Source organism: Tachyglossus aculeatus, chromosome 9, assembly GCF_015852505.1.
Source record: "Tachyglossus aculeatus isolate mTacAcu1 chromosome 9, mTacAcu1.pri, whole genome shotgun sequence".
NCBI lineage: Eukaryota > Metazoa > Chordata > Mammalia > Monotremata > Tachyglossidae > Tachyglossus > Tachyglossus aculeatus.
In genome coordinates this window covers 51,803,555-51,825,630 of record NC_052074.1, presented here as the reverse complement: position 1 = coordinate 51,825,630, position 22,076 = coordinate 51,803,555, and the positions used below count along the sequence as shown (strand labels likewise).

At 40.6% G+C, this 22,076-nt stretch overlaps 1 protein-coding gene across 4 annotated transcripts in view; it reads left to right on the top strand.

The window, feature by feature from the left end:
- Positions 1–22,076, top strand: part of SCN1A (sodium voltage-gated channel alpha subunit 1) — a 126,139-nt gene that overhangs the window by 41,884 nt on the left and 62,179 nt on the right. For all 4 annotated transcript variants that reach the window (XM_038751115.1, XM_038751114.1, XM_038751116.1 and 1 more), the window contains 3 exons: positions 5,395–5,506; positions 13,952–14,258; positions 20,779–20,897. In XM_038751115.1, the coding sequence (XP_038607043.1) occupies positions 14,001–14,258; positions 20,779–20,897 (377 nt within the window). In that variant the 5' untranslated portion in view covers positions 5,395–5,506; positions 13,952–14,000. The remainder of the gene's footprint in view (positions 1–5,394; positions 5,507–13,951; positions 14,259–20,778; positions 20,898–22,076) is intronic.

Below are 22,076 nucleotides of genomic sequence, written 5' to 3'. Positions count from 1 at the left end.
TTTGGATTCTTTAGGGCACAACTCAGTCTGTCCTTTATCCACTCCTCCATCCATCCCCTAGAGTAACACCAAGCCATCTATCACTTCTTCAGCCCCCTAACATTAGTATGGTACAGATGATATATAACTGGCTTATCGCAGCACTCAATGATTGTGCTGCTCTCTGCCAATACAGCAGAACACTTTCAAAATCCTTTTCTCATTGACTTCCAAAATCATTATGGCCTTAAATAAATTTAATTTTAATGAGCTGGGTTTCATCCAGAAGCACAGGAAAGATGAGAAACAGGATGAGAGTTGAGTGCTACTTACGTAGTCGTGGTCTTAAGGATCAAGTCTTATTACAATCCCTCCTAGCCTTTTTGTTTGAATAAAAAGGCAACAGTGGGAAGCCCAGAGGACTTCTGGAAAAGCCTTGAAGACTCTTGAGGTGACTTAATTAATCAGAAGATAAGTATGGTCACAAGTAAAATCTGAAGTGGGTTTTGAAAGTTTGGTAAGAGAACCACAAGAGATTTCCCAGATGTGAATGATTTCAGGACAAATTGATGTCTTTTCATTTGTGAAATATTTACAGAAAGTTGCATTTCTGAAAGTGTTTCTGACATCAATCAGTGAGTATGTTAGCATTGAGTGAAGAAGAGAGCTAAAAAGAATGGGCATTACCTTTTGCTTCGATTAAGCAGCAACTGGAACCAAAGAATGGCCTTACCTAAGTCACACATACCAAAGAACCATCTAACCCTGGAGAAGTTGTGTTACCTAGTTTTAAGAGCATGGCCTTAGAAGTCAGAGGACCTTGGTCCTGATCCCAGTTCTGCCCCTTGCCTGCTGTGTGACCTTGAACAAGTCACTTTTCTGTTTCTACGTTTCCTCATATGTAAAATGGGGCTCTAATGTCTGTTCCCCCTCATACTTAGATGGCGAGTCCAATGTGGGCCAGGGACAGCATCTGACCTGATTATAGCATATCTACCCCAGAGCTTAGAACAGCACTTGGCATATAGTAAATGCATAACCAATACTAATTATTATCATCATCATCAGTATTCCCATATTCTGTCTCTGATAAAGGCAGAGGGTCCTTAGAGGAACAGCATGATGGCTGCCCTCTTTGATGTTCATCCTCCAGATCCTGGATGTACCTTCTCATCAATCAATCAATCATATTTATTGAGCACTTACCGTGTACAGGGAACTGTACTAAACAGTCAGGGGAGTACAATATGGCAGAGTTGGTAGACACATTCCCTGCCCATAGTGAGCTTTGTCGTCATCAATGAAGCTACCGAAGCCCTTCTTGGATTTATTGATATTTTTTACCTGCTTAACTTTCTGTAGTAATGAATTGTTTTCCGGTGTTGGTCTCAAGCCTTTCTGGTGTCCCTCTAGTTCTGGTTTTGCTTTCACCCTAAACATCCATCCATGAAGTCCTTTCCAGTTTTCATTCCAGATTTCAGAGTCCTAATCTTATCTGCCTGGCTCCTGACCTTTCAGTCATTTTAGTTGCTCTCTTCTGAACTTTCTCTAGCCTGATTTTGGACTATATGTGGTATAGCTCTTAAGCTTTTGCAAAGATTTGAAACCATGCATGGCACATGCCAGCTGCAAATGACTAGGGGTTGCCCCTACCCAAACGGACTCATGTACTGTTCTCGTGTACTATCTGGATGGAATTTAGCACCAAGAAAAATTCCTAAAACATTTTTTAGTCTCCTTGCCTATTCTTCTCCATCCCAAACCATCCCTTTCGACGGTAAGCTTGTTGAGGGTAGGGAATGTGTCTGTTTATTGTTTTATTGTGCTCTCCCAAGCTTTTAGTACAGTGCTCTGCAGACAGAAGGTGCTCAGTAAATATGATTGACTGACCTTCCCAGACTTTGATATTACAGTTATTCAATACTACCATCAATACTGCCCTATGCCAGATAGCACTCAGTTCAGTGAAAGTGTGTCTAGTGTCCAGTGATAATACAAAGGGAAGGGAAGAGCTGGAGCCAAAATAAACTTTGCCACCTTCTCTTGTCATCTAGAGGTCAGAGAGACTGGTCGGTAACATGGTCATTAAAGTTTAGTAGTGCTATGATGAAAGAGCCCTAAAAGAAGGGCCTTATATTGGGGGATTACTGTATTCCAGGCTCTTTGCTAGGATTATGCTGTCTGATAACATGTCAGGTGACCAACATGCTTGTAAATATTCCAACACCAGGGTCTGGGTAGAGGCATGGGGAAGAATGGACCAGAGTCCTCGTATCCCCTTCCCTAGTGAGTGATCGATTTTGAAGGGAAAAAAATGTTTTCCCGTGTTTTCCCTTTCACAACTTGGCTGTGTCTTGGTACATCTGCTCAAACAGCACTGAGATCAGAGTCTTTTCTGTCTGTTTGCATAACCTGCTTATTAACCTCTTTCCTTCTGCCTTCACTCTGCAAACACCTCTGCCCTCCAAGACAGCAAAGAGTCTCACCTGCCACCTTAGAAGTAGCATGATTGGACTATCTTAGGGGCAGATATCCTTTAGAAAAAAATAATAGTAATGGTATTTAAGTGCTTACTGTGTGCCAGTGTTTATAAAATGTGTTTTCTAGTCTACTAAACAAACACCTCTGCTCTCCAAGACAGCAGTCAAAGAGTCTTACCTGCCACCTTAGAGGTAGCATGATTGGACTATCTTAGGTGCTGATATCCTTTAGAAAAAAAAAATAATAGTAATGGTATTTAAGTGCTTACTGTGTGCCAGTGTTTATAAAATGTGTTTTCTAGTCTACTAAACAGGGTATATGTTTCCCATTCTCTTTTTTTGTAATAACATTTATTAAGCACTTAATCTGCAGAGCTCTGTACTAACTTCTGGGGGAGAGTACACAGGTGAGAGATAGTTAATTATAAGAAGAAGAATTATGGTATTTAAGTGCTTACTATGTGCCAAGCACTGGTCTGAGCACTGAGGTAGATACAAAGCAATCAGGTTATCCGTCGTAGGCTCACAGTCTTAATCTCCATTTTACAGATGAGGCAATTGAGGCACAGAGAAGTGAAGTGACTTGCCCAGGGTCCCACAGAAGACAAGTAGTGGAGCTGGAATTAGAACCCATGTGCCAAGCCCGTGCTCTTGCCACTAGGCTGTTTGGTCCCTGACTCTCCAATAACTCAATCAGTGATCTTTATTCAATGCTTACTGTGTGCAGAGTTCTTTACTAAGCTGTTGGGAGAGTACAAAACAACAGAGTTGGTAGACACATTCCCTGCCCATAAGAAATTTACAGTCTAGAGGACTGCCTTCAGGCATTTGCAAAAGAAAAATAAGAAGTGGAAAACTTTCCTATTATGAACAGGAGGTAGCATATTCCTATTCCTAAATATGAAGTGATATAAATACAAAGCAACATGAAAGACAAAGTCACAGTCTGCAAGCCTTGACAGTAAGAGGATCTGCAGGGGTCTCGTGGCGTGGCCGCTCAGATCATCGAGAGTCCAGTCCCAATCAAAGCTTCCCGAAGTAGTAACACTTGTACTAGTAACTAGTAACACCAGAGAAGCAGTGTGGCTCAATGGAAAGAGCATGGGCTTGGGAATCAGAGGTCATGGGTTCAAATCCCGGCTCCACCAAATGTCAGCTGTGTGACCTTGGGCAAGTCACTTCTCTGTGCCTCAGTTACCTCATCTGTAAAGTGGGGATTAAGACGGTGAGCCACACGTGGGACAACCTGATCACCTTGTATCCTCCCTAGCGCTTAGCACGGTGCTTTGCACATAGTAAGCCCTTAACAAATGCCATCATTGTACAGGCTGCACAATGCCTTTGCTGACAACACATGTACACTGCTTTCATGTGTTTAACCCCTCTCACTGCTTCTTAAAAGACCTGACATCACCCCCACATGTTGGTGTGGTCTGAAATTCCATTCTTCACTTCCTCTACTGTCAGTAAACCATATCTATCTGGGTAATTTTATGTACTATACTGATAAATAGTTGTTTATAGAAAAAAAGAAGTGTGTACAGTTGGTTGAGTCCAACCAATCTTTTCAGATGGCTCATAAAAATAGGGTTTTCTTTCAAAAAGATCTCCATAATAATAATGGTGTTTATTATGCGCTTACCATGTGCAAAGCACTGTTCTAAGCGCTGGGGAGGTTACAAGGTGATCAGGTTGTCCCATGGGGGGGGCTCACAGTCTTAATCCACATTTTAGAGATGAGGTAACTGAGGCCCAGAGAAGTTAAGTGACTTACCCAAAGTCACACAGCTGACAATTGGCAGAGCCGGGATTTGGACCCATGACCTCTGCCTCCAAAGCCCATGCCCTTTCCACTGAGCCATGCTGCTTCCCACACTCCATGCTTTCATGTGAGCTCGTTTTGGGCAGAGAATGTGTGTGATGTTATACTGTACTCTCCCAAGCACTTAGTACAGTGCTTGGCACACAGTAAGCGCTCAATAAGTACAATTAATAATAATAATAATAATAATAATAATGCACCATGAAAGCAGTGTCAGCTCAGCACTTGGAACAGTGCTACAGTGCTTAGAACAGTGCTTTGCACATAGTAAGTGCTTAACAAATACCATTATTATTTATTATTATTAGTAGTAGTAGTAGTAGTAGTAGTAGTATTAAAGGTGAGGACCACTCACCCATTTTGGCATTTTATATATTAAGCAGAAAGTATATTGGCACAGCTACAAATATGCTTCAGGATCTGTTTCAGAACACAGCTCTAGCCAGCCAGCTTTCAGTGACTTTCTGCATTTAGGTAATTGTTGATAGAATTGCTCAGGAAGGCAGCCGTGTCCGTAAACTGGAGTGTGTTCTGGGGCATTGTACACACTGTCAGGTACATCATACTTCCTCCTGGAAAACCTCCTTCCTGCTTGTTGATGTAAAATATGATGGGTAATTGGCTGTTTGGTTAAGGGGCAATTTCTGAGATACCCGCCTCTTAAAACTCAGAAGGTCCATATCCCCAAGATATTCATTTGGAGGGAACAACTTTATCAACAGGTTTCAAATCCTTTGGTCTAATCTCGGCAATATAACTGAGTTAGCTTGAGTTTGGATTAGGTAAATCTAATAAAGCCAAAGAGTGAAAACTCCAGTCTTCTCCATTACCTTAGATGAAGGTGTGTTGGGTACAGTACTAAGAAACCCTTACCATATGTGGCTATTTATTTTTCTCATTTTAGAAACATTTTGGTTTCAACAAATGTTTCTTGGTGTTAACAGCTTTCCCGAGGAGAGAAATGTATTTAGGAACTTTATTCAGCAGGACAGGACTGCATACCACTTTGTGTCACGGATTGAGACTTTTGGTTGCTTGCTGTGACTCCTTCTATATCCTGAACCTTGATGATGTCACTCACTGATGCTTGGATTTTTTTTCCTTTTTCCTTAGGATGTGATCGGCCTACCAGCTAAACAGAGACAGATCCATTTTGTGTAGAGATTCAGCAGCAAAAATCGCAAATCGTCTTTGGACTACAGAAGGCACCAATGCCACTCAAAAGGCAATACGCAAAATTTGAAATCTCCCACCCAATCCCATACCCAGGATTGATCCAGAGTCAAAAGATGAATTACCAGTATTTTATCTCTTCAATTATTTAAGAAGTGAATTCAAAGCATTTTAAGCATAAGCATTTTAAGCATTTTAAGCATTTTAAGTGAAGGGACTCAGAAATGATATGAAACAAATAGCCCATTCTTGCCATACCACTTTATCTTCTTGGCGGTTTGAGGAAACTGGAATGGTTAAGATGTTGATGTTATATGTGTTGCAATGATTTATGAAGTACTGTTCTTTCTCTGAGAGCATGTCTTTCCTTTTTACTTTCTTTACCCTTCTCTAGTCTTTTCCCAGCTGCCCTTTTCCCCTCCTTCTAAATGCACTCATTCCTCTCTACTTTGGCTATTTCTTTTCACCCTAAAACTTAAGAGGACTGTATTTTCCAGAATTCAGAGTGGGTCAGGAAGTAGGAATGCTATAGGACAAGGTCCAAAATGCAAGAAAAGACTAGAGACAGAGAAAGAAATGCACCAGTGCACTGAATAACTCACTCAGACCCAAAGACAACTCACTTTAAACTATGCACAGGTAAAATGTCCTGAAGTCAGGCAAAAAGCAGCGGAGAAAGGCAACAACGAGTACAGGTTTCAGTGATTCTGTCACCACAACAGACATGCCTCTGCTACCAGTTTCATCGCTCAGACTGCAGTTGTTGTGGAATTGGCAGTGGAAGCAGTAGACGTGAGCATGGAACTGGTTTATTGTATTACCGCTGCTTCCCTTTGCTTGTTGGTGCCACCCCGTGCTACTCTTGGTTGCTGAATTCCCTGCCAATGCCTTTCACCTCCTTTTGCCACCACTTGGCCTCAAATGGGGGTTTTGAGAGTCCAACCAGCCATCTTTAAGCAGGTGGGACACAGGTCTAAAATTTGTGAATGGTCAGCCCTGTGTGAGGCACCTTCCTCGCTTTCATTACTTTCATTCTTTTCATTTTGTGGTCCTCTCACTTCTCTGTTTCTTATTTGGCTGCTTTTTCCTACTTTGTCTTTCATTTATCTGCTTTGCTCTTCATTACCCAGAATCTGCTATTTCTCTATCTCTCTCTGTATCTCTCTCTGTCTCTTTCTTTTCCCTTCATCCTGATGATTATCAAGACAGCCCCCCTCACACCCCTACACTTACTACTTCTCATTGCTCCCTCTCTCCTGTAAATTTTGCTTTCATCTTTGGTCCTCTTTCCGGCTGGGTCTAAATACTTTCCTAATAATAATGATGATGATAAGAATGGTATTTAAGTGCTTACTATGTGTTAAGCACTGTTCTAAGCGCTGGGGTAGATACAAGGAAATCAGGTTGTCCCACTTGGGGCTCAAGTCTTAATCCCCATGTTATAGATGAGGTAGCTGAGGCACAGAGAAGTTAAGTGGCTTGCCCAAGGTCAGACAGCAGACAAGTGGAGGAACCGGGATTAGAACCCACATCCTCTGACTCCCAAGCCTGTGCTCTTTCCACTAAGCCATGTACCTTAATTCCTTCTTCAGGCTTTGAATTTCTCTTGTGTATCCTGCCCTTTATTTCTTTTAAAATGTGTTCTAACTAGCACCCTGTAATTCCCCCAAAGACCTAATCATTGCTACTTGAAATCTTGCCATCATAAGGGTGAAGTAAGCAAAATTTATTTAAATAGGAAGCCTTCCTGTTCACTTACGTAAATTCTACAGGACACATTTAAAAGCACAGAATCTAGTTTTCTAGTGGAATCAGAGTTCCTTCATAAGAGGACTATTTTCTATATTTCGTCTTGTCATTTGAAACCTTCACTTATAAATTTCTAGTTAATAAAATAAGTTTCTCTTACAGAGAATGTGGAAATAGGGAAGTTCACCATTCTTTATTAAAACATCATTAGCTGAAAGAATGTGGCATTGAAATATTTTAGGGACCTTTTATTTAGCTAATGCTAATTTAGCTAATTTAGCTACAGATTGTCCTGATTTGAATTCCCTTATCTGTATCATAGCTAATAATATATTCCATAAGGAACTTGCATTAGAGTCCCTTTCATTTTTGTAATTAATAATAGATCAGACTCATTTAAAGGGATGTCTGGATCCCCTCAGATAAAATATTTTGCATATCCTGCTTAGCTCTGAGGTAACACTTCACCTAACATTTAAAATGTAATAGGGAAAGATTTTATGTAAAGGCCAGTTTGCTCCTTATGGATGTAGTTTGGCATCTAAACAAGTTTCCCATTTTTGCAATTTTGCAGAAATGAATAAGGAGGTATGCGGCAACTCCTGAAACATTTGGCTGCCACTTTGAGAACATCAGAGGGAGAGCTCTCCTTTCTCTGGGACAGACATTTTCCAAAGCCTGGCTAACATGAAAGGAGGGCAGGTACTTCTGGTACCTACCTTCACTCTCGAGGACAAGAGGACAGTAATAATAATAATAATAATGGTATTTGTTAAGCACTTATTATGTGCCAGGCACTGTTCTAAGTGCTGGAGTAGATACAAGGTAATAAGGTTGTCCCACGTAGGGCTCACAGTCTTAATCCCAATTTTACAGATGAGGAAACTGAGGCACAGATATGTTAAGTGACTTGCCTAAAGTCACACAGTTGACAAGTGGCGGAGCCGGATTAGAACCCATGACCTCTGACTCCCAAGCTGGGGCTCTTTCCACTAAGCCACAGCCCACAGTATCTGAATAACAATAACAATAAATAACATATTCCCAAAAGGTGATACAGTAGTGTCTTAAAAAAGGGAGATTTACAGACTTTAATCTTTTTGCATATTAAAAAGGGAGATTTAAAGACTTTAATATTTTTACATATTTAATGTTCTCTTGAGAAAACAAAGCACGTCCCAGTCAGAGAATAGAGTGTGTTACATCTGTTTCCCAGTTCCCTTTCCACAGCTCTCAAGTGCTTAGTATAGTGTGATGCACAGAATAAACACTCAGTAAATACTATTGATTGATTGGTTGAAGGATAGTTTTCTTACCCAGTGGCTTATACGAATACAAAAATGAGAAAAATTCAGAAAGTTTTATTTAGATAAGCCAAATTCTCCCTGCATCTAGGCAATCCTTGATTATGTTAAGTTCTTCAGACTCTGCTTTCAGAATTTTTCTCAAGAAAGGCCAAGAAAACTCTCTGGACCTGTGCACTCCAACTCAGTCTCCCAAAGAATGAAGATGTCTCTCGTTCATCCCGGTCCAGCAGGAAATCCTGAGGACATGGTAGCTGTCCGTCAGTGTCATCTGGAACACATCTACCCCTGTCAAATATGAAGACCTGGCAAACGGAAAACCCATGACATTTGTGTTAACCCAGTTCTACTCTCAATCTCTGTGAAAGTCTCCACTGAGTATGAGACAGGAAAGAAGCAGCGTGGACTAATGGAAAAAGCATTGGAGCCTGGGAGTCAGAAGATCTTGGTTCTAATCCTGGCTCCTCCACTTGTCTGCTGTGTGACCTGTGGCAAGTCACTTAACTTCTCTGTGCCTCAGCTACCTCATCTGCAAAACATGGATTAAGACTCTGAACCCTATGTGGGACAGGAACTGTGCCCAAAGTGATAATCCTATATCTACTCCAGTGCTTAGTAAAGTGTCTGGCACATAGTAAGCCCATAATGTATCATAAAAAAAAAATGGCAAAGAACCAGGCCTGTTGGCACAACTGTTGAAATGTAAAAGGATGGTGGAGACACATGGCTTAAACCCTTACACAAGCTTTTCCTCAGCATGTGGGATGCAGAGAAGATGCCACAGAATCTCAGAGATGTTACCATCATTTTCATCTTCCAGAAGAAAGGTGAAAGTTTACACAGTGATAGATGCAACTGTCAAGATCCCAGTCAGAATCATTCTGAACCAGTCACCAAAGACTGTCGACCAAATGCACCCAGAATCAAAATTTAGCTATAGGCAAACGTGATCTTCAAGACATGTCAGAAACAGGAGAAGTGCAAGGAGAAACATCAAGGCCTATACATGCTTTCCTTAGACATTGCAAAATCACTGAGTGCCTTGAGGTCCTAGCAATTGCTTAGTAAATATGTCTTCTCTGAAGTTTGCCAGGATTCTGAGACTTCTCCATGACAGTGACAGCATGGCTGGGCAAGTTATAGCTGGGAGTGCCCAGTGTGATCCAGGCCTCATCGTCGATAGGGGAAGAAGAGCTCAGTCCAGCCCACCAACAATGGAGGAAAGCAGAGATGAGTTCAACTGATTCAGTGCAACTTTGTGGAGGATACAACACGGAATCTAGTGGCTGGAATTTAAATATGATACCAAACCTCTGGGAAACTTTTGCTGCTTAACAGGCAATGAGCATCATCAAAGATCCTAGAGATGGCCATTCAGGAGTTAGTACTTGTGAATCTTCATCATTAATGGTATTTATTGAATGCTTACTGTGTGCAGAATACTGTACTGACCATTTGGGAGAGCCTAATACAACAGAGTTGGTAGATATATTTCCTGGTCATTATGAACTTACAGCCTAGAGTCTTATAATGTGCAGCTTATATATGAATGACTGCCTCCTAAAGGGGCACACCCAATAAGATATGCAGCTGATTGTAAATCACTTGGCTACCAGTTCAAATCTACGGGCTCAAGTAAGGCATCAGTCTTCACAGGCAAACCCTCATTCACTCAATTGTATTTACTGAGTGCTTACTCTGTGCAGAGCACTGTACTAAGCACTTGGGAGAGTACAATATAACAATGAGCAGACGTATTCCCTGTGCGCAACCAGCTTCCACGCAACCAAAAATCTTCAGTAGCAGCACGGGTCAAAATGTCCTTGCAGAATTCTGTTATCTTGCACAGCAACAATGGACACAGAGTTAGAAAATCAAAACAAGAAGCTTAGTTAGACCTATTTAATGCTTTTATGTTCCACATGCCTTTCCCACTGGATTGACAGGTCCTAGATGACCCAGCTTCAGAAGCTTGGCCTCCCTTATGCAGGAAACATTTGCTACCCCTCTCACTGTCTACAGAAATCTTTGGGAATGTCCAAACCCAGAGCATTTCTCCAGGGGAATCCCTTACCTTTTCACTTTGGTCTAGAGTCCTTGCATTCCTCTCCCAGGCTCCAACTGGCCCAGGAACACCTTCTGAAGGGCTGAGGGCTGTCTAACTTTTAACCACAGCCTCTGCTCCCCAAGGCCACCTCCCTGACGCTGTGCCCTGAAGCAATTGCCTTTCTGAATGCTTACCATCTGAAGCTGTCCCATTCTTTGAGGGCTAAATCAGTATCTCTTCCTTCTGTTGTATATTTACAAGCACTTAGCACAATACTTGGCTCACAGATGCTCAGTAAACGCTGCTGCTGCAGATGACAACGACGGAGTGATGTGGCATCAGTCTTCAGCCCAGACTCTGTAGTGCTGTCCAGATTTCCATGTGGCAGAGGGACTTAAATCCAGCACAAACATCACATCAGACCTCTTGAGAGGGACCATCAGCATCACTTCCAGGCCTTACTTTGGTGCAAGACAGAATTACAGATAACAGAGCCCTGGAATGAAGTCAGTGTAATCGCTTGTACTCATCTTACTGCAACGTCCCTGGTTGGGACTTATGAGGCGAGAAGATGACAGTGGTATACCCAAACAACTACTTCATGGGGAGCCAAAATGAAACAGCTGGAAGCACGATGATAGGAGGAAGCATTTTCAAGTGCAGTAAAGCAGTAGGTAACATGTCTTCGCAAATGAAAACTGGGAGAAAATTATGGCAGCCTATCATGCTACACTGCTTCAAGAAAGGTGCATCTCCATGTGCTCCTTCTGGTTAGGGATCACGTATACCAACTCGGCTGTACTCGCCCAAGGGCTTAGTATAGTGCGCTACACACTTTAAGAAGTTAATGTGGACCATTGATTTGAAGCTTTGAGAAGACAGTGCGACAGACAAAAAACAGAAAGAGCTCCAGGATCTCCGAACGACAATCCTGACAAAACGGTTCATTTTTGTGTGTGTGGTTGAATGAGCCTTTGATCCCATACTGATTTCATCAGCCTCACAAAGATCAGTGTCAGAGTGTTTACAGGCATAGTTAATGCGCTCCAGCATCCCTGATGCTTCCTGGGCAAGGTTTGAAAGCCACTGGGTCCTCTGTGGGGGATGACTGGAACTAGCCTGGGTTCCTGAGATTATAGATGGAGGTATTCAACTACTGGAAACGTTGGTTGACATCTACCGAGCCAAGAGGCATTCTAAATTCTCAGTACATTCAATCAACAACTCTGTCAGGGCAATGTACAGTGCCTTGCATAACGTCCCAATACAGCGCTTTTGTTCATACTTTTCCCCTGATTGCACAAAGGAAGTGAAAAAGACCTGAAGCCATCTTAATTAACACATTCAACAGTGGGTTATGAAATGGATGAGGGCCCCCTGTAAGAAGGTCTCACAGGAACCACCTCCCATGTCAGGCATTTCACAACATGGACCACTAGGTACAAGGATATTGGGTTACTGAAATGGAAGACTCCACGTAAACCGTCATCATTGCTACGAAAAGCCTGAACTAAAGTCTTTTGGATAAAGGACACCACAGACTGATCTCTTAGTGAAGTAGAAACAGCAGTTCCAATCAATCAGTGCTAATTATTGAGCGCTTACTTTTTTTTGGTTGGTATTTATTAAGCACTTACTATGTGCCAGGCACTCTACTAAGTGTTGAATGCTTAGTTTGTACAGAGCAGCCTTCTGAACATGTGAGAACATGTAGAGAAGCAGCGTGACTCAGTGGAAAGAGCATGGGCTTTGGAGTCAGAGGTCATGGGTTCAAATCCCTGCTCCACCAAGTGCCAGCTGTGTGACTTTGGCCAAGTCACTTAACTTATCTGTGCCTCATTTACCTCATTTGTAAAGTGGGGATTAAGACTGTGAGCCCCCAGTGGGACAACCTGATCATCTCATAACCTCCCCAGCTCTTAGAACAGTGTTTTGCACATAGTAAGTGCTTAATAAATGCTATCGTTATTATTATTATTATTATTATGTTGGTAAATTCAATCCAACAGAGTCGGTAGATGTTATCCCTGCCCTCAAGAAACTTACAGTTTACAGAGGTCTACTGTACCATTCAAGAGGAACTACTTAAGGATTCAAAGCTCACCCCAGTGACAAAGCCATCTTCAAGCATGAACAGCTTTACTACATTGTATCCTAATAAAAATTTGTCAACCAGCACAACTTACCCAATTACATAAATTCATTTTGGAAAGTTTATTGCAGCTTCCAAGTTGCCTAATTTATAACCAGGTAGTAGTTGAGGCCAGGGGGTACCTGTTTTTACTAGTCCCCGAGAAACATGAAATGTCCTCTAGATCGTACTCTTGGGATTCCGTAGCTGCCATTCCTGCTGATCTAATTCTGCAGCGTGGAACCCAGTTCTCTTCCCGTGGGTGTCTTTGACATTCTTAAGTAATACAGTAACAGCCGAACAGCTTTATCCATCTGGAGAAAACAAAAACAATCATTGTTCATGCAGAGCTTCTGGACTTAGCACTCTCATTTGCTTGTGGGAATTGTTCTCCTCCAAAGTGTGGTCTGGTGGAAAAAGCATGGGCCTCGTTTGTAATCCCAGCTCTCCAATTTACTTGCTGTCTTACCTCTGTGCCTCCATTTCCTCGTCTGTAAAATGGGGATTAAACACTTGCTCTCCCTCATTCTTCAACTGTGGGTGCCATGTGGAACAGGGACTGTTTCCAACCAATTATCTTGTATTTGTCTTATCATTTAGTACAGTGCCTGGCACGTAGTAAGTGCTTAACAAATACCAAAGTTATGTATTTATTCTGCACCCAGCTGTTTCCTTTCTTTATCTTCTTTTTTTCTCTTTGGGAATCCTTTTGCCAGTCTTTGTCTCTTCTCGAGGCAGCTCCTTTCCTTCCTTTCCTTCCCTTCCTTCCCTTCCTTCCCTTCCTTCCCTTCCTTCCCTTCCCTCCCTTCCCTCCCTTCCCTCCCTTCCCTCCCCTCCCTTTCTTCCCTCCCTTCCTTCCCTCCCTTCCTTCCCTCCCCCTTTTCATCTTCTCCAATCCCCACTTACTGTGTGGCTTAGAAGTGTCAGAAGCTGATCAGAGAGTGAATACTAAGGAAAAGCTACAGTAACTTGCAGCTTTAATCATCTTTGGACACTTTAGAGGTATAATTAGAGCATCTCCTTTTATAGGCAGTTTCTTTCGTCTATGACAGTGGGAAATAAAATCAGAAACTTAAACTTTGACCCAAATTGCATTTCACTAGGCAATTTTAACATCAAATAGAAAATTGATATTTTAAATATTGCTTCAATGCCATCTTTTAGCATAATGAAGTTACCCTAATACCCATCCAAAAGTCATTTCTTGACACTGATGGTATTTTTTTCCAGTCTTCTAAGATGTTTGTGTTCTCTCATTTTTCTCAGCACTTTCCTATGCCAAATAAATGGTAATTAAAATGTGCAGGATGACAAGATGGAGCCGTCAGTGCTTGTACCCCCAGGACCTGACAGCTTCAGCTACTTCACCAGAGAATCTCTCGCAACTATTGAAAACCGCATCGCAGAAGAGAAAGCCAAGAATCCCAAACCCGACAAGACAAATGACAATGGTCCCAAACCCAACAGTGACTTGGAAGCAGGGAAATCCCTCCCATTTATCTATGGAGACATTCCTCCAGGAATGGTGGCGACCCCGTTGGAAGATCTGGACCCATACTACGTCAATAAAAAAGTGAGTGTTCAGTATCAGTTGTGTCCTTCCACCTTTGGCGAACTGTGTAACTTGGAAAACTGGACCTCCACTCAAACTGCATCTACTAGGAGATCTTTAGAATTTTACCATTTGAGCTGTTTTGAGCTGTTTGGTTCCTCACGCCAAAATGATCTCAAGCCTCCTCTGAGAGCTTTTGGTAGAGACCCATAAAAGAAAGGTGGTCGTGCACTTTGGGGCCTTCATGTAGAGAGTGCTGAAAGGAACTTGAATTCTTTGAAAATCTGTGAAATGGTTAATTGAATACACTTCAATTATTTCCATTGAATATACTCTGAGGCCTCATTTTTTTTTAATAGCATCAAATCCCAAAGGGAAAATTTGTAATTATTTCCTTTGTGCTAGAGGATAATATAAATACACTGAAAAGCAAAATATTGGTTGGTCCTACTGTAGGTTTTAAATAGGGAGAAAATATAAAAGTTAATTCAACTTATGATTTATGAAATTATTCATTTTATCACTATTTGGTGAGGCTATGAAATTGATAATACTTTAATCCTCAGAATTGAATGAAATTCCTTGCATACAAGCACTTCCCCGTGTCTGTCTTTTCAATTTTTTAAAACAAGCCTTGATTGTAATTACTATAATGTACCAAATTCAAGAGTAAATTTCCAGAATTGAGTTTTTAAGGACAGCTCTATTGAAAGCCAGCTAAAAGTGACTATCTTCTCTCTTCATTAAGCGGGCTTATTAAAGGTGTGCCATAATTTTCTAGAAAATTTGTTAGAGGCAGGTGGGCCCCCATTACATGCCTTTATCGCACAGGACAAAACAAAGCATAGTCCCATCAAGCCTCTACAGCACAGTGGTATTTTCTTGGAAAACACCATGACTTATGAAATCACTTCTTCTGAATCACTGAGTCAGTGGAAAATTAGGGGTTTTGGTTCTCAAGGTCTTGTCTTTTTCATAAATTTTTAAAAGATAATTTTTGGATAAATATTTAAAAGCCTAGTACTTAAAATGTACATGAGAGAGGAGAGGTTGAGAGCATTCTACAGCGTACGCTTCATCAATACCTGTCTCTCTCCCTTTGACCCTCATCTCTACCTAGTAGGATTCCACAGACTCCTTCCTGACCCATCCTGTCCCATTAGTACTGGCTGCTACTCCTGGAAATGCCATTGGGGTTTTGAATGTCGACCTGCTGGGGAAATGCACTGACTGATTTCTCAGGCCACCAGTCCGAGGAGAGAGCAGGCTCCTGACACCACTTCCCAGCTTCCTGGAATTGGCCTCCAAGTCGGCCTGGAATCCAGGCCAGCTCCTGGAGTCCAAGACCGAGGCAAAACCATGTTTGGATTGCCCCCGAAAGTGTCAGTTGCACCCAAAAGTCCGTCATTCCCTGCACTTTTTCCCCCTCTCGGTTGTTTTGCTCTCGTGGCTTTCCCAACCAGAGCTGGCTTGCCTTCTGAAGGAGTTAATCGCACGTTAACTCTCTAGAGGATTTGCTGAAAAGGTGCCTGGTTCTTATTCTCCCCCTTTGTTTCCTTCTCCCCCTGAGTCAGCTTCTTTAGGACTTTAGTTTAAATTTGGTGTGTCAAGCAAAGGGCTGTGGTGGCAGATAGACGTTCCTCAAAATGTGTCGACGCACTATGTGTCAACTGAGTCTTGGTGAATTTGCCAGATTTTTCGAAGTGTGTTTGAGTGCTATGAGTGTAAGATATCAAAATAAGATCATCATGAATAACAATTATTGAGTGTCTACTGAGGCACCATCTCTGCCCTCGAGGAGTTTACGGTCTAGGAGGAGGGATGTAAATATGACAAGTAAGATATTTCCACTGCAATTCCCACATGTTTAAAATGCATAGGAAAGTTAACTAGATTGTGCTAGGGATTATATCTGGGAATTTCACTTTACTCCTTAGGGTACCCTGAGGACGTCATTTGGCAAATTAGGACAGATTCACCCTACTAGCTTTACCTTCTGAAATACCCAAGCTACTCCATGATTGTAATTTACTTATTGGCCAAACGATGGTCTGAACAGGTAGTTCAATAGCTCAGGTTTGCCTTTTATTTTTCCTCCTGGTTTGAATAGATACATTAAGTGAAAGACATAAAAATTATCAATATGCATTTTCCTTGTATTTTAATTTCTCTGCTTGAATACTTTGCTAATTTTACTGTTCTCTCCAAGAGTTGAGTAGTTTCACAATTCTGCAGTTTCAATTAAGTACATATATTTACCACATTTTATAATTAAATTTAATTATCTAACAGTGACTAGAAAATAGCACCTGGCAAGCCAGGATTCATTTGTGAGAATATTTCTTGAGGTACTTTTGTGCATTTCATTCAGAGCCTGGGAGACTTGGACTAATAGTATTGTGAATTTATGATTCATTTATGAAGTCATTTTTGATAGGTGGAACAGTTGCTGTTTCCCAAAACACTGCTTCAGTGGTGTACAGTTTATTATTTGAAAAATTGCATTAACCAATGTATATCAATAGTTACAAGGAAATAAATTGCTTTGGACAGAGTAAAACAAACCAAACTTAGTTTAAGTGAACCACTGCTGGAGAACGCATACTGTTTCAGCTCAAATTTGATGTCATAGAAAGATTCGTCATTTCCCATTTAAATCATACCAAGTACAAAGTGAACTTTAAAGCTCTTTAATTTCCATGAAAATCAATGTATTAAATGTAGAGAGTATGTATTGTAATACTATGAGCTTACCTAACTAGTCTAGGTGGTACCTTTCATCATTAGCAGTTTTATGAGCTTTTAATATTACTGGAAATAATATTGTTATTGCCTATGTGGACTATTTAATGTTGGTAGAAGAACTCAGAATTTATATTTCTTATCTTTGGGTCTCTAGGTAAGTTTTCTGGCTTTTTAAAAAATTGTTCCCTGATCTAATGTCTATCATTCAAAATGGGATTATTTGAAGTTGAAGAAGCAGTCTTAAACTCCAACTCTTTCTTTTGGGAAAAGTTGTTAAAGTTGGAACCATTGTTTTAAAAAGAATGTATTTGCATTTTGTAATGAGCAATGGAGTTTTGGTTACTTGGGTTCTAAACTGAACAGTGTGCACTTCATTAGAGCAACGTAGAAGGCTGGGTCAGTACAGCCTGATTCCTCTAAAGGGTTTAAACTCAGGAAATGTCATTGAGACTAATATTGCTGATTCTGAAATCACAGCTACTATTAGCATTTGGAGAATATGTGGTATTAATAAAGTCAGGCAATGAACATTTTAGGTAACAACTGGTTTATAAACTATTTACAGAATAGCTGCTCCTGCAGTAGCTCCTTGCTCTCAGCTCTTCTTCTATCTCTGGCCAGCCCTTCAGGTCTGCTGCTGGTCTTAAAAGGGTACTGTACTATCCTAACGTCATCTTACTGAAAATAAATATTCTATAGCATGTGGTAAAAATAATATGAACTCATTCGTTTCCAAATTTCAGTGCTAAAATTTTAACATCTTAAACTGTCAGTGCCTTTTCAGCCACCTTCTCCCAATTAATCAATTGTATTTATTGAGCAAGTACTGTGTGCAGAGCATTGTACTAAGTAATTGGGAGAGTACAGTGCAACAATATCACAGACACATTCCTTGTCTACGGCAAGCAGTATAGAGAGGGAGACGGACTTTAATGTAAATAGATCACAGATATGTATATAAGTGCTGTGGGGCTGAGGGAGAGATGAGTAAAGGAACAAATCAGGTTGATGCAGAAGAAAGTGGGAGAAGAGGAAATGAGGGCTTAGTCAGGGAAGGCCTCTTGGAAGAGATGGGCCTTCAATGAGACTTTGAAGGTGGGGAAAGAAATTGTCTGTCTGATATGAAAAGGAAGGGCATTTCAGGCCAGGGGCATGATGTGGGTGAGATGTCAGTGGTGAGATAGATGAGATTGAGATACAGTTAATAGGCTGGGATTAGAGGAGTGAAGTATGTGGGCTGGGTTGCAGTAGGAGAGCAGCGAGATGAGGCAGATTGACTGAGTGCTTTAAAGGTCATTGAGTGCTTTAAAGCCAACGGTAAGGAGATTTTGTTTGATATGGAGGTGGATGGGCAACCACTTGGATGTTCTTGAGGGATGGGGAAACAAACTGAACATTTTTGCAGACAGCAGTGTGAAGTATGGACTGGAGTGGGGAGAGACAGGAGGCTGATATAAGTGCTTGAATTAACTTGCTAGCAATTGCTGGAGGGGAAAGGGCAGGTTTTAGCAATGTTGTGAAGGTTGAACCAGCAGGATTTAGTGATAGATGGAATATGTAGATTGAGAAAGAGGAGACAAGGATAATGGGGTTGTGAGCTAGGAAGGTACATGGTGCTGTCTACAGTGATGAGAATGTCAGGGGAAGAAGAGGATTTTAAGAAGTTCTGTTTTGGGCATACAAGGTTTGAGGTGATGTCAGGACATCCAAGTAGAGTTGTTTTGAAGGCAGAAGGAAATGTGAGACTGAAGAGAGGGGGAGAGATCAGGGCTAGAGATGTAGATTTGGGAATCATCTGCACTGCGGTGGTAGTTGAAGCCATGTGAGCAAACGAGTTCTCTAAGGGAGTGGGTGTAGATGGAGAATAGAGGGGACTCAGAACTGAACCTTGAGGGACACCCATATTTAGGAGGTGGGGGGCAAAGGAGGAGCCCACTAAAGAGACTAAGATTGAGTGGCCAGAGAGATAGGAGGAGAACCAGGAAGGACGGTGTCAGTGAAACCAAGATTGGATGTTTCCAGGAGAAGGGAAACCTTATCACTTGAGTTGACCTTCTTAATGTGACTTGATTTTTCCTCTTTTCTTCATCCTTAATATTGTCATTATTTCTCATGTTTTCTACCATACTCCAACTCACTTATCCTCCAGGCTTAGTTTTACCTGAAAGCTTGACTTTTGCCTGTTCTCCTTTGCTAGTTTGTAAATATTTTGTAAATATTTTCTGGCTCATCTAGTTCAGTACACTGCACCTGTGGGCACTCAATAAATAACACTACAACCACTAGTTTACCCCACAAAAAAATAGCTCTGCTGGTGGCCATCTCATAGCCAAAAGAGTGGTTTGGTAGATAAATAGTGCCAAGTAGGGATTCTCCCCTAAACCTTTGCTTTTACAAAGATACTCTAAATTATTTTGACTCTGTCTCCTGCCAATCCTCTTGGAGGTGAGTACTCCAAGCTTAGTGACAGGTAGGAAGTCATACACCAATGCAAATTTCTTAAATTCAGTTCTACAAATTTATGACCCATTATCTTTTGTAAACTTAGACTACATATTGTATCTTGCAAAAAGAGATTAACTTACTAAGTTGTTTTTAGTTTTCCCTTAGAGCTAAGGTATATTGCTTGGAGTAAGTATTATTGCCCACTTGCTCACAGGAACAAGTAAAACTACTTGAGAGAATGTTTTCTGCCCTTTGCAACATTCACTACCTGTGTCAAATTGCTAAATCCTTTTAATGGTCCAATCTGGCTAGGGCTCTTTCTTCATCCACTGATCTACTGGCTGAATTCAGTTCACTTTAGGTGCCATATTGTGTATCTTCTCTGAGAAATCAGTGTAGGGATATTATAAAGCAACAAAATACCTGATTTGTTCCTATCTATGCTGGATCTCAGATAGTAATGGTGTTTTTAAGCAGTCACTGGGGTGCATTGCCCTGTACTAATTTCTTTGGTTCTTAAACTTTCCTAAACCTTAAAGATATACTGTATAATCATAACAGAGTTTTTCCTAATATAGGAGGCTGAACTGGGCTCAATGGGATCATACATATATGTTGATTCTCCAGAATAGATTTTGCTATACTATACAAAAGTGCTTAAATCAATATGTATCATTAATATCATTATTTTAAGTGAGGAGTCCCTCTCCTAAGAAATTATAGAGCAAAAGAGTGCAGCATATTACAAACACATTTGTGGAATTCATTCAATCGTATTTACTGAGCGCTTGCTTTGTGCAGAGCGCTATATTAAGTGCTTGGAAAGTATAGTTCAGCAACAGATAGAGACAATCCCTTCCCAACAATAGACTCACAGTCTAGAAGGGGGAGACAGACAACAAAACAAGTAGACAGGCATCAATGGCATCTACCATTCATATAAGAAAATAATGTATAAAGGATATATTGATAGAATTAATATAGGAATAGCACAGGATTATTGAAACCATTTATAATCCTTAAGACAATTGCTTTACTATCTATGTTTAAATCATCTTTTTAAATTAAATATACTTGTATAACTCTTTTTCCAGTTTAAAATGTGCAAAAGTGAAATGTTCACTTTTTTATTGAAATGCTTGAGTGGTCAGTGACATCCGGTAGCTACTGGAAATGGTAGCAGAGTCTTTGTTCAAATCCCTAGGAGAGGGATGCCATGTCTTTCTTGAGCCCATGGAGAAATGTGGTATGGTATGCCATTAAAAGGGGACATGTTTAGTGCTGAAGAAATAGGTGTTTGTCAGAGATTTAAACTGTTTTTCTTTTTTTATGTTGTGTTCCTTTCTTGCAGACTTTTATAGTATTGAACAGAGGAAAGACAATCTTCCGATTCAGTGCCACCTCTGCCCTGTACCTTTTAGCTCCCTTCAATCCTTTTAGGAGATTAGCTATTAAGATTTTGGTACATTCATATCCTTTTTCAAGTGGTTGTTTCTAACGTTAGCTATTTTCAGATAATTGAATTATGTTTATCTTTTTACTTTCAATGTGGAAATAAGTTGGGAAGAGTTCATATCTTTTCACTTCATCGGTTTCATTTTGTATCTATTTTTCCCATATGGTAGTAGATTCTTAACTTTTTGTGATAGATAAACTCTGTAAAAATATATTCAGATGAACCTCAGAATATTCTTAGATACTGAGCACCTAAAATCGTATTATATGAAGATATAAACCCAATACAGAATGTGGATCAGAAGCTACTGTTGAAGCAGCATGGCTTAGTGGCAAGAGAGGGAGTCAGAGGGCTTGGGAGACAGAGGATGTGGGTTCTAATCCTGGTTCCACCGCTTGTCTGCTGTGTGAGCTTGGGAAGCCACTTAACTTATCTGTTCCTTAGTTTCCTCATCTGCAAAATGGGGATTGAGACTGGGAGCCCCATATGGCACCCTGTATCTACCCAGTGCTTACAACAGTGCTTGGCACATAGTAAACAAATACCATTATTATTATAACTATATATTCTGGCTCACAAGGATAAGCTGTCTGCACTACCTTTGTGCAAAATGTATATTTCTTCAATTAGGTTTTCTACTTTCTATAGCCTTTTAGAATAGAAAGCACCCTCTTGTAAGGTTAAATGTAAACATCTCCTGGGTCTAAGTAACTTCACATTTTTTATTTTAGTTGAAGTATGTTTACCTCATATGCAATGCAAAACAACAAAGAAGGCCTTGGCACTGCTTATATAGATAGCGTGAGTAGCAGGTATCCCCATTTATGGCTAAAATTCATATTAGAAGCCACTGAACTGTGGCTTTGAAATGTAGCAGTGCCTTGAAATGTGGCAGTGCCCAAAAAGTAATGAAGAAGCTATTCAGCAACACTAAATATATTTCTAAACTAGTGTTTAGGGATTAGGTTATGACATTCACATTGGAGATGATGGGATCTCTGCCTTTGTATTCCTGAGGGAAAACCTATATTCTAGAGTCTCTTACATTTATAACCACTTACAAGGCAGCCATGTCAGTATTCAATGCTCCTTTCTTTCAATTAAACTGCAAAACTTCCATATATAACTTTAAAAAAACACATTTTGAAGTCTAAAACTATTATGGCGTCAGATTTTCAAGTCGCTAAGCTATG